The 13,323-nt window shown below is 38.8% G+C and overlaps 1 protein-coding gene across 3 annotated transcripts in view; it reads left to right on the forward strand.

The window, feature by feature from the left end:
- The window catches only part of APAF1 (apoptotic peptidase activating factor 1), a 99,464-nt gene that overhangs the window by 27,277 nt on the left and 58,864 nt on the right, over positions 1 to 13,323 (forward strand). For all 3 annotated transcript variants that reach the window (XM_082636027.1, XM_082636029.1, XM_082636028.1), the window contains 6 exons: positions 2,683 to 2,866; positions 4,840 to 4,952; positions 5,044 to 5,175; positions 7,176 to 7,414; positions 8,155 to 8,322; positions 9,037 to 9,168. In XM_082636027.1, coding sequence (XP_082492153.1) covers positions 2,683 to 2,866; positions 4,840 to 4,952; positions 5,044 to 5,175; positions 7,176 to 7,414; positions 8,155 to 8,322; positions 9,037 to 9,168 — 968 coding nt within the window. The remainder of the gene's footprint in view (positions 1 to 2,682; positions 2,867 to 4,839; positions 4,953 to 5,043; positions 5,176 to 7,175; positions 7,415 to 8,154; positions 8,323 to 9,036; positions 9,169 to 13,323) is intronic.

Consider the following 13,323-nt stretch of genomic DNA (forward strand, 5'->3'; position numbering starts at 1 on the left):
CATATACCCTGAGAAAACCATAATTCAAAAAGAGACATGTACCAAAATGTTCATTGCAGCTCTATTCACAATAGCCCGGAGCTGGAAACAACCTAAGTGTCCATCATCGGATGAATGGATAAAGAAGATGTGGCACATATATACAATGGAATATTACTCAGCCATAAAAAGAAATGAAACTGAGCTATTTGTAATGAGGTGGATAGACCTAGAGTCTGTCATACAGAGTGAAGTAAGTCAGAAAGGGAAAGACAAATACCGTATGCTAACACATATGTACAGAATTAAAAAAAAAATGTCATGAAGAACCTAGGGGTAAAACGGGAATAAAGACACAGACCTACTTGAGAATGGACTTGAGGATATGGGGAGGGGGAAGGGTAAGCTGTGACAAAGCGAAAGAGAGGCATGGACATATATACACTACCAAACGTAAGGTAGATAGATAGTGGGAAGCAGCCGCAGAGCACAGGGAGATCAGCTCGGTGCTTTGTGACCGCCTGGAGGGGTGGGATGGGGAGGGTGGGAGGGAGGGAGATGCATGAGGGAAGGGATGTGGGAACAGATGTATATGTATGACTGATTCACTTTGTTATAAAGCAGAAAGTAATAAAAAAAAAAGATCTTTGTGCATATATACAAATATTTCTTTTAGATGATTACTTTTTTTTTTTCTTTTTGCGGTACGCGGGCCTCTCACTGTTGTGGCTTCTCCCGTTGCGGAGCACAGGCTCTGGACGCGCAGGCCCAGCGGCCATGGCTCACGGGCCTAGCTGCTCCGTGACATGTGGGATCTTCCTGGACCGGGGCACGATCCCGGGTCCCCTGCATTGGCAGGCGGACTCTCCACCACTGTGCCACCAGGGAAGCCCAGATGATTACATTTTTAAAATAGTGATTTCTTTTTTTTTTTTTTTTTTTGCGGTACGTGGGCCTCTCACCGTTGTGGCCTCTCCCGTTGCGGAGCACAGGCTCCGGACGCGCGGGCCCAGCGGCCATGGCTCACGGGCCCAGCCGCTCCGCGGCACGTGGGATCCTCCCGGACCGGGGCACGAACACGCGTCCCCTGCATCGGCAGGCGGACTCTCAACCACTGCGCCACCAGGGAAGCCCCGTGATTTCTTTTTGTACTTAATTATTTGTGAATGCCAGTAAATAAGTTGCCCTTTGGTGTAATAAAACTCATTTATCTTTGTATCTATTTTTTACTTTTTCTTATACATTTATGATCATATAATATAAATCTTTATGGTTAATGCCAGTGGTCTGATCTAATGCTGCTGTTCCCCATATTTTATTTATTTATTTTTAAATTTTTATTCATTTATTTTTTTGGCTGCATTGGGTCTTCATTGCTGCGCGCGGGCTCTTTGGTTGTGGCAAGTGGGGGCTCTTTGGTTGTGGCAAGCGGGGGCTACTCTTCATTGAGGTGTGCAGGCTTTTCGTTGCAGTGGCTTCTCTTATTGCAGAGCATGGGCTCTAGGTGCGTGGGCTTCAGTATTTGTGGCACACGTGCTTCAGTAGTTGTGGCGTGCAGGCTCATTAGTTGTGGTGCATGGGCTTAGTTTCTCTGTGGCATATGGGTTCTTCCTGGACCAGGGCTCGAACCCCTGTCCCCTGCATTGGCAGGTGGATTCTTAACCACTGCACCACCAGGGAAGTCCCCCCCCCATATTTTATACATAGGGACCCCTCTTGCTTTTTTTTGTATCTATGTAGAGCTGATTAAGTATAGTCTATGAAAGCTTAAGATTTTTGGTTCCGATAATATGCATGTAAAAATATGTATTGTAAGATATGCTATATGCTATGGCCTGATTAACAAAAATGATGACAGACAGTTGACAGTAACAGTAATAATAATGTCTGTTCTTATATAATGCTTACTAGTTCAAAGCTTAGTATTTGTAAGGTGCTCTCAGATCCATATCACTAATAATCCTGTCTGTTATAACCCTTTACATTTAGCATAGCAAAATCACATATTTTATATTATTAATTTCTCACAGTAACTCTGAAATAGGTGGGGGTAAACAGTCTTATTCTGGTATAATAAATGAGACAGGTTATTTGCTAAAGATATAATAGCTAGTAAGCAGTAGAGCCAGACTTGAACCTAACTTCTTACTTTTAAGTCAGTGTATGGGAACCATAATGAGTGACTTATGTGTTCCTGGACATGAGTGGTTCTCAGAGGTGATTTAGCCCCTCAGGGGACATGTGACAAGAGTTTAGAGACATTTTTGGTTGTTGTAACTGGGGAGGGAAAATGCTACTAGCATCTAGTGGATAGAGGCCAGGAAGGCTGTTAAATATCCTATAATGCACAGGACAGTCCCTCACAACAAAGAATTATCTGGCCCAAAATGTGAGAGTGCTTACGTTGAGAAACTGTTGTACAGTGATCATTGATGACATAAGATAAAGACTGTGAAATTTTGTTTGGTAAGATTTTACTGTTAAGCAGCAGATTAACTCCATACTTCAGTTTCTTCACATCTGCAGCTTTTCTTAGATTTGGGCTGTAAAGCTCAGTAATAACCCTACAAGCAACATATATACTCTGAATCAAGAGAAGTTTGAAGAAGTGATGAGATTGAAGATTGGAACAAATCTTTCCTCCTCTTTCAAAGGAGAGAAGCTGTCCAGAGGCCTTAAATTTATTATTCTTTTCCTCACCAGTTTGTTTCCCAGGGGGTGTGCATTGGGTTTCAGTTGGGAAACAAGACAAATCTGGGCTTCTGATGAAACTGCAGAATCTTTGCACACGGTTGGATCAGGATGAGAATTTCTCCCAGAGGCTTCCACTTAATATTGAAGAGGCTAAAGACCGTCTCCGCATTCTGATGTTGCGCAAACATCCAAGGTACAGATGGTTATACTTACTTGGTGTATGAAGTCCCAGTGAGACTTAACTACTGACATCTTGAGAACATCATAGCCTTTTCTTGCTGTTGGGTAGAGGGTCTAAGAAAGAACCATTGCTTTCCTGCTCTTCCTCTCTCTTGTATTAAAAAAAAAGTGTCTGCCACTGGCCTTTGCTTCGTACCTGCCAGTGCTCTCTTGTGTACCATTGTAGGCTCTCAAGAAATATTTTTTAAGTAGGTGAGTTGGTGAATGGTCTTTGTTAAAAGATGCAGACTTTTTACCTTGAATACATTATTTCTAATAGATTAACACCAAACAAGAGACAGAATAAATGCAGGCAACTTGTAAAAGACTGAGTCAGGAAGGATTATTTATTGAAAGGGACCCTTCTGCTGTGTTCTCTTAGTTTTTGGGTATACATGTAATTCTTCTACTTCCAAGTACTTTAAGAGTTTGTTTTGTTTATTTCAATAATTAATTAATTTATTAAATAAATGCCATTATAATTATGTGCCAGGCACTGTTGTCAGCTATATCACAGTTTTCATTAGCCACAGGGAGACAACAACTTAGTTGCTATCTTTGTTAAGAGTTAAGGGATTTAGTCAACAATTTGATTTCTGCCACCTAGCAGCTATTTTATTTGTTCATTTAACCAACATTGAGTGTCGTGCCAGGTTCTGGGTCAAGTGCTACAAGTACAAAGATTAATAAAGCATTCCTTGTGAGTATAACAGTAAATTGGGTGAGAATTAGGTAACGGCTCTGAATTTTTTTTATTGCCCCCATTCACCTGATGATGCTGTATACTTTCATGTGTAGTAGTGGCTGAATATGGCAGTGCTTCCCCAAATTGGTAAGGGGATTCATATCAGAATATTTGGTGAGAGGAATAATTTTGGGAAAAAGCCTCCTAGTGATTTTGATGGATACTCAGTACAGAGGGCAAGCTCCCTTCTCTCTGGCTTCTTTCTCTCCCAGATCCCTCTGTTATCTCCCCCTCCTCTTGATAGTCGCTAGTATCCATTTTCCTGGAGAAATGGGATTGAGACCACTAACCACTTCCTCTTTTCTTGATCAGTAACTTCTCCTTAGTTCTACTTTCTTTGCAAAAATAAAAATTATTCCTGTTTAGGAAAATATTGTAACCACTCTCAGATGTATCAGATCATGGCATATAAAGTCATTTTGTTTCTCTCTCAGCATCATTTTGGTTTATGTTTTTGTAATTTTCCAGCCTGTGTATATTCCTAGAGTCTTTTTTTGTAGTGTAAAGAAGTAGTGTGCCATTCGGATAATAACGCTAGTGTATAATTATGCTGTCAGGTTTTAGTTGTATTATTTTCTCCATTTGTTCTGACGAGTTTAAAAAAGCTTTTTGGAGGGACTGATTAGGAATTAGCACACAGATTCTTTGTCATGATGTGTAAACAAATTGATTTCTTGGATGGAAATAAAGCCCACTAGTGTACCAAGTGAAAAGTAATATTATTTGCTGGTGCATTCGATTAGGTTGGGACATATGAAATTGCTAGTTTTGTAGGTAAAATGGTCAAATATTGTCATTGTTCTGTGATGCTTTCTAATGCTAACCTAAGCCCAGTTCTTGCTTGGTTTGGGTACTTAAAGACTGAATTGGAAAAATCTCATTACTTGGATAGTTCTTTTTAGGCACTAGGAGGCTTATTTTTAATACTTATAATAAAGTATACACAGTTCTCTTTTTATAAGTCCTTTAACTTTAATATGCAGTAATTTGGGGTGGAAGGAAGGGAAAGTCTCTAATTTTCTTTTCCTTATCGGTATATTGTGAAAGGGATACCAAAGAAAAGAGAAAGAACCATGAAATAGACATCTGTTTTTTTTTTTAAATTTTGTAAATTAAAAAAAAACACTGGTGGCATTCTCTTTTTTTAAAGGAAGTTTAAAATAAATGTCATTAGTGACTCAATACAGTTTTTTCTTATTAAGGTCTCTGTTGATTTTGGATGATGTTTGGGATCCTTGGGTGTTAAAAGCTTTTGACAATCAGTGTCAGATTCTTCTTACAACCAGAGACAAGAGTGTTACAGATTTAGTAATGGGTAAGGATTATTAATTTGCTTTTTATAATAATTCAGTTACATTTAAATATGTGGCATACGAAATTGCTTACTATGTCTTGTGATTTCACAGGTCCTAAATATGTAGTCCCTGTGGAGAGTGGTTTAGGAAAAGAAAAAGGACTTGAAATTTTATCCCTTTTTGTTAATATGAAGAAAGCAGATTTGCCAGAACAAGCTCACAGTATTATAAAAGAATGTAAAGGTACAGTTATTTATTTTGTGTATGAGGGGGTTATAGAGATATTAATTTACCCTTTTGTAAGTTAAACTAATGAACATAACAATTTAACACATGAACATCCAAAAACTTTACTAGAATATTTAGTATTTTAGGTTCTTCTCTGATACCCTACATGGATAGTGATATTTTTGGTATTCATTCTTTAGTTAAAATAATATTTAACAAACACCTATAATATGTTATGAAAGGGGTAAGATGAAGACATGACCTCTGTTGTCAAAGAATAAAAAACGTAGTGAGAGTCACAGTTTAAAATTGTTTTGGTTGGGATTTTATTTTTTTATTTTTTATTTTTTGGCCGTGCTGCGTGGCTTTTGGGATCTTAGTTCCCTGACCAGGGATTGAATTTGGGCCACTGCAATAAAAGCATGGAGTCCTAACCAGTGGACTTCCAGGGAGTTCCCTGGTTGGGATTTTATAAAAATAATGTTCTAATTTGATAAGTAAAAAGTGGTGCTGTCTTCTTAATTTGCATTTTTGAATAGTGAAGTTAAACTTTTTACTTGTTTATTGAATATTGCATTTTAAGAAATATCCTGGACTTCCCTGGTGGCGCAGTAGTTAAGAATCCACCTGCCAATGCAGGGGACACGGGTTCGAACCCTGGTGTGGGAAGATTCCACATGCTGCGGAGCAACTAAGCCCGTGCGCCACAACTACTGAGCCTGCGCTTTATAGCCTGCGAGCCACAACTACTGAGCCTATGTGCCACAACTATTGAAGCCCATGCCCCTAGAGCCTGTGCTCCACAATAAGAGAAGCCACCGCAATGAGAAGCCTGCGCACCACAACGAAGAGTAGCCTCTGCTTGACTCAACTAGAGAAAAGTCTGTGTGCAGCAACGAAGACCCAATGAAGCCAAAAATAAATAAATAAATTTATTAAAAAAAAATTATCCTTGACTCACTTTTTTTTTTTTTTTTTCTTTTTGCAGTATGCGGGCCTCTCACTGTTGTGGCCTCTCCCGTTGCGGAGCACAGGCTCCGGATGCGCAGGCCCAGCGGCCGTGGCTCACGGGCCCAGCCGCTCTGCGGCATATGGGATCCTCCCAGACCGGGGCACGAACCCGTATCCCCTGCATCGGCAGGCGGACTCTCAACCACTGCGCCACCAGGGAGGCCCCCTTGACTCACTTTTGTGATATAAGTTTTTTCATTGATTTTTTGGCACTCTAACTATGGAAACTATTAACCTTTTGTCATATTTTTTCCAACTGTTTTTCTTCTAGTTTCGTCTGCCTTTTAATTTCAGTTGTAGTATTTTTTTGACACAGAAATTTAAAATTTTATATAGTCAAATCTATCAGCTCTTAAGATTATTTTTTCCATCATTGTTAATGCTTGGAAATAGTTTCTTGTTTTTCTTTCTTCCGTCAAACTTGTTTTTGAGTTAATTGACTTTTAAAAAGTATCTCAACCTTAGGAAAAAGAATACTTGATTTGTATTCATTATGAAGGTGATGCATGTGCATTTTGAAACACTTTAAAAGAAAAAATAGAAATTATTCACAATCTGATAATTATTAGCATCATGAGAGTATTTCTCCTAGTCTTTTAGGACATATAAAACCTTGAAAAAAATACTGAGATTATAATGGTATATATAATTTTCAATCTTATCCTTTTTAATAGCAAATCTTGAGCATTTTCCCATGTTATTAAATATCTTTTGAAAATTTACCAGTGGCATAATATTGTGATATACTTTAATTTATTCAGTCATTTCCCTGTATTAAGATTTTTCACTATTTTAAATAATGCTGTAATGAATATCCTTAAATGAAATATTTCTTATTTCTAATGACTTCTTTAGAATAAGTACCTGAAGTGAATCCAAGAGTTACAAATATTTTAAAGCTTTGGATAGCGTGCAGCAGAAATTCCTTCTTGAGGATAAATTGATTCTTAGTGGTAATTTGGAAATGATACTGTAATAACACAGTGACTTTTTTTATTTTTTAGGTTCACCTCTTGTAGTGTCTTTAATTGGTGCACTTTTACGAGATTTTCCCAACCGCTGGGAGTACTACCTCAGGCAACTTCAGAATAAGCAATTTAAGAAGATAAGGAAATCTTCATCTTATGATTATGAGGCTTTGGATGAAGCCATGTCTATAAGTGTTGAAATGCTCAGAGAAGACATCAAAGATTATTACACAGATCTTTCCATTCTTCAGAAAGATGTTAAGGTGCCTACGAAGGTAATAGAAGGACCAACAATCCTTATCATTGGGTATTGTGGCATATAACCTTTGGTTTAGTCCTGAGGATATTGTTACAGAGGATATTGGGAGGATAAAACCTGTGTGCCTGAGGTGATGGGCTGTAGGGTGTAGAAATCCCACTGCTCTTGGTTTCCATCATGGGCTTTGGTGTTGAATTCAGATGAGTTACCTAGTTCTCAGTGGTTCTAGTGAACCTGGAGAAGCATTTGACTTCTTTAGAACTCTTTTTCTTTTCTATCTTGATGAGTATTTGAGCTTCTTATGAAATGGAGATATTATTCAGGGCTTTAATACATGATTTTTTAATACAATTAAAAAATTTATTTGTTTTATTTGTTTAATTTTGGCTGTGTTGGGTCTTGGTTGCTTTGCGTGGGCTTTGTCTAGTTGCGGTGAGTGGGGGCTACGCTTTGTTGTGGTGTGCGGGCTTCTCTTGTTGTGGAGCACGGGCTCTAGGCATGCAGGCTCAGTAGTTGTGGCTTGTGGGCTCTAGAGCGCAGGCTCAGTAGTTGTGGCGCACGGGCTTAGTTGCTCTGTGGCATGTGGGATCTTCCCGGACCAGGGCTTGAACCCGCGTCCCCTGCATTGGCAGGCGGATTCTTAACCACTGTGCCACCAGGGAAGCCCTAACATATGATTTTTTGTCTGTTAACCTCTTGTGTGCAATCCTGGTCATTGTACATTGTGGCATATTAAATGTTTAAAATGATTCCTAGGTGTTTTGTATCCTTTGGGATATGGAAACTGAAGAAGTTGAAGACATACTGCAGGAGTTTGTTAATAAGTCTCTCTTGTTCTGTGATCGAAATGGAAAATCATTTCTTTATTATTTACATGATCTTCAAGTAGATTTCCTTACAGAGAAGAATCACAGCCAGCTTCAGGTACTTGCATCTCTGTATGTTCTTTTTTTTTTTAACTTTTAATTTTGAAATGATTTTAGACTTACAGAAAAGTTGCAAAATAATACAGTTTCTGTGCGTATACTTTCACCTAGCTTCCCCCAACGTTAACATCTTACATAACTATAATACAGTTATGAGAGCCAGAAAATTAACATTGATACAATACTGTTAACTAATACACAGACTTTATTTGAATTTTGCCAGCTTTCCCACTAATGTCCTTTTTTGTGGTTCAGATCCAATTCTGTATTCTATATTGCATAATATCATCATGTTTCCTTAGTTTCCTCAAATCTAGGAAAATTCCTTGATTTTCTTTCGTTCGTGATCACCTTTGAAGAGTACTCACTAGTTACTTTGTACAGTGTCCCTTAGTTTGGGTTTGTCTGATGTTTTCTCTTGACTAACTAGAGTAAGGTTATATATTTTTGGCAGTAACACCACAGAGGTGCTGTCGTGTCCTTCTCAGTGCATCATATCAGGGTGTTGACACATCTTATCAGTGATATTAACATTGATTACTTGGTTAAAGTTTCTCCACTGTAAAGTTACTGTTTTTTTCTTTTGTAGTTAATAAGTATCTTGTGGGGAGATTCTCTGTACATTCTTAGATAGCTTTGGAAGCTGGAGTTTCTGTGATGCTTAGGTTATGAAATTGTTTCTTTCCTCTGAAATGTTTCATTTGGGTTTCAGGATCTACACAAGAAACTAATCACTCAGTTCCAGAGACATCTCCAGCTACATTATCTTTCACCAGATCAGGAGGACTGCATGTATTGGTACAATTTTCTGGCCTATCACATGGCTAGTGCTAAAATGCACAAAGTAAGATTACTCATTTAAAAAACGATTTTCTTTTATCTCACTTTTATTTTGTCCTATGTTTAGAATTTTCTCTTATTAGTAAAAATAGGGTTATAACCTGTGTAAGTAATTTTGTTTTTGTTACTGTTTTTACCTGCAGGTACCTTAGTAACTGCAGTAAATGAACCACCTAAAAATTCAGTCTCTTCATACCAGTAGCTATCCTTTGTGGACAATATGGATTTGTTTTTAAGTTCTGAGAGGAAATGGAGAGTGGGAAAGTATATTCATTCATTCAGCAAATATTTATGGAGTGCCTGTTGTGTACTGGTGGTGTTCTTCATTATGAAGGATATACCACAGGCACAAAGTCCCTGCTCTCATTGAGCTTACGTTCTGGGGGGAGATTGACACGGGACAAATAAATTTTTATATGTTAGTGGGGTAGTAAGTGCTCAGAAGAAGAAAAAAGGTGCAAGGAGAAAGGAAGTGATGATTTGGCATTGAGTCATCATACTTTGCTGATGGATTTGATGTACATTGTAAGAAAAAGAGAAGAGTCAAAGATGACTCCAAGCTTGTGCAGTTCAAAGATTGGAGTTGCCATGAACTGAGTTCAGGATAGCTGTGGGTCAAACAAGTATTTTACCAGGGGTGAAGGGAAGGTTAGGAGCTCATTTGGAATATATTAAGTCTGGTGTACACATTAAGACATCTGACTGGATATATTTAGCATATAGTTGGATATATGAATCTGGCTTTCTGGGGAAAACTATGGACTAAAGATAAAATTTGAGAATCATCAGCACATAGATGATATTTGAAGTCATGACTACCAATTAACTACTCACAATGTTAACATTTTAGAAAACCATGTATACTTTGAGAAAAGGGAACCCTCTTGCACTGCTGGTGGGAATGTAAATTGATAAAGCCACTATGGAGAACAGTATGGAGGTTCCTTAAAAAACTAAAAATATGGGCCTCCCTGGTGGCGCAGTGGTTGAGAGTCCGCCTGCCGGTGCAGGGGATACGGGTTCGTGCCCCGGTCTGGGAGGATCCCATATGCCGCGGAGCGGCTGGGCCCGTGAGCCATGGCCGCTGAGCCTGCGCGTCCGGAGCCTGTGCTCCGCAACGGGAGAGGCCACAACAGTGAGAGGCCCGCATACCGCGAAAAAAAAAAAAAAAAAAAAAAAAAAAAAAAAAAAAACCTAAAAATAGAACTACCATACGACCCAGCAATCCCACTACTGGGCATATACCCTGAGAAAACCATAATTCAAAAAGAGTCATGTACCACAATGTTCATTGTAGTTTTATTTACAATAGCCAGGACATGGAAGCAACCTAAGTGTCCATCGACAGATGAATGGATAAAGAAGATGTGGCACATATATACAATGGAATATTACTAGCCATAAAAAGAAACGAAATTGAGTTATTTGTAGTGAGGTGGATGGACCTAGAGTCTGTCATACAGAGTGAAGTAAGTCAGAAAGAAAAACAAATACCGTATGCTAACACATATATATGGAATCTAAAAAAAAAAAGAAGTCATGAAGAACCTAAGGGCAAGATGGGAATAAAGATGCAGACGTACTAGAGAATGGACTTGAGGATATGGGGAGGGGAAAGGGTAAGCTGGGACAAAGTGAGAGAGTGGCATGGACATATATACACTACCAAATGTAAAATAGATAGCTAGTGGGAAGCAGCCGCATAGCACAGGGAAATCAGCTCTGTGCTTTGTGACCACTTAGAGGGGTGGGATATGGAGGGTGGGAGGGAGGGAGACGCAAGTGGGAAGAGATATGGGGATATATGCATATGTGTAGCTGATACACTTTGTTATAAAGCAGAAATACACCATTGTAAAGCAATTATACTCCAATAAAGATGTTAAAAAAAACCCATATATACTTTGAATAATTTTTCAGTCTTATGTACTTTAATCTCTTGGTTACATACGGTTTACGTTTAATAATCTACATTGGAATGGCAGTATTCCAGTAAATATCTGTGCTCTGATTTACTTAGCTGAACTTTAATTGTTGAACACTTAGGTTGTTTTCATTTCTTTTTTTTTTTTTTACTCTTACGATGCTGTAATGAAATTCTTGTTTGTCTTCATGCCTGTATTATTTCCTTTGGAAATTTCTTGAAGTGGAATTATTGGGTCAATGCTTCTTTTAAAATCTTTTGATATGTATGGTAGTGTGACAGGATTTAGTTCCTTTTATTTTTTTAATCTTTTTTTCCTGATTTTTAAAGATAATAGTTTACTTTCATTGGAAAAATTGAGGAAAAAACTAAGTGAAGAAAATGAAGATCACAACCATTGCTAATGCTTTTTTTTTTTTTTTTTTTTATTGCTGTACGCGGGCCTCTCACTGTTGTGGCCTCTCCCGTTGCGGAGCGCAGGCTCCGGACGCGCAGGCTCAGCGGCCATGGCTCACGGGCCTAGCTGGTCCGCGGCATGTGGGATCTTCCCAGACCGGGGCATGAACCCGTGTCCCCTGCATCGGCAGGCGGACTCTCAACCACTGCGCCACCAGGGAAGCCCGCTAATGCTTTTATGTGTAGCTTTCCAGATCATTTTGCTGCTCAGATACACACACCTGTTCTTTAAAACCAGAATGGGATCATGATAGAAATATAGTCTTATATCTTGTTTTTCCTACTTAATTGTAGTTCAGGGCTATCTTTCTATGTCAATTTATATATAATAGATTGACATAATTTTTAAAGCTGCATACTATTTAATTGTATAGGTACATTATGATTGGTCAGTTGGTTGGTGGATGGTCAGATTGCTTAAGCACGCTTGTCTGACTTTTTTTAGGGCACATAAGTGTAATTCTGGGTCAATGATGTGTACAGTTTGAATTTTAATACAGGTTGCTAAACTGTCCTCTAGAAGGGTGCTCTGATTTACATCACTGCCAGCAGTGTATGAGGGTGTTCATTTCCTCTGATTCTAGCTAACATTTTTATCATTCCTTTTAGTCTTTAGAAATCTGATGTTAAAAAATAGTAAATCTTCGTTGTTTCTCTTTGATTACTGGTGAGATTTTTGGCCACTTGTGCTTTTTATTTTGTGAATTATCTCTCATCCATTGATTACCTGTTTTTCTATTGGAGTGTTTATCTGTTTCTTACTCTTTTATTAGAAATTTTTATAAAAATATTAAGCCTTCACCTATCATACATTTGTAAATAAATTTTTTTCCTGGTTGATTTTTTGTCTTAAATTTTATTTATATTGTTTTTTACTGTATTGAACATTTGAGTTTTTATGTAGTTATATGCACCACTATTTTTCTTTTCGGTATTTTGCTTTGGGGTCATGTTTATAAAAATTTCCTTCACCCCAGGGTTACAAAAATAGTAAATATCTGTATCTTCTAGTATTTTTTTAAAATTTAATTTAATTAGTTTATTTATTTTATTTTTGGCTGCCTTTTTTTTTTTTTTTTTTTTTTTTCCAGTATGCGGGCCTCTCACTGTTGTGGCCTCTCCCGTTGTGGAGCACAGGCTCCGGACACGCAGGCTCCGGACGCGCAGGCTCAGCGGCCATGGTTCACGGGCCCAGCCGCTCCACGGCATGTGGGATCTTCCCAGACCGGGGCACGAACCCGTGTAACCTGCATCGGCAGGCGGACTCTCAACCACTGCGCCACCAGGGAAGCCCTTGGCTGCTTTTTTTTGGGTCTTCCTTGCTGCATGAGGGCTTTCTCTAGTTGCGGCGAGTGGGGGCTACTCTTCGTTGTGGCACGTGGGCTTCGCATTGCGGTGGCTTCTCTTGTTGGGAGCACAGGCTTTAGGCACGTGGGCTTCAGTAGTTGTGGCACACGGTCTCAGTAGTTGTGGCTCATGGGCTCTAGAGCGCAGGCTCAGTAGTTGTGGCGCATGGGCTTAGTTGTTCTGCGGCATGTGGAATCTTCCTGGACCAGGGCTCGAACCTGTGTCCCCTGTATTGACAGGCGGATTCTTAACCACTGTGCCACCAGGGCAGCCCTCTTGTAGTATTTTTTGAAGTTTCTATTTTATATTTAAGTCTGAAAAATCCATCTGAAATTTATTTTGAATTAAGATGTGAGGTCCATTTTTTGTTTCTTTGGAACTATTAATGATATGTTCCTTTTTGTCCTTAAATTCTAGGCATCTGCTAAGTTT

This window comes from Mesoplodon mirus (assembly GCF_964341445.2).
Source record: "Mesoplodon mirus genome assembly, chromosome: 11".
In the NCBI taxonomy this organism is placed as follows: Eukaryota; Metazoa; Chordata; class Mammalia; order Artiodactyla; family Ziphiidae; genus Mesoplodon; species Mesoplodon mirus.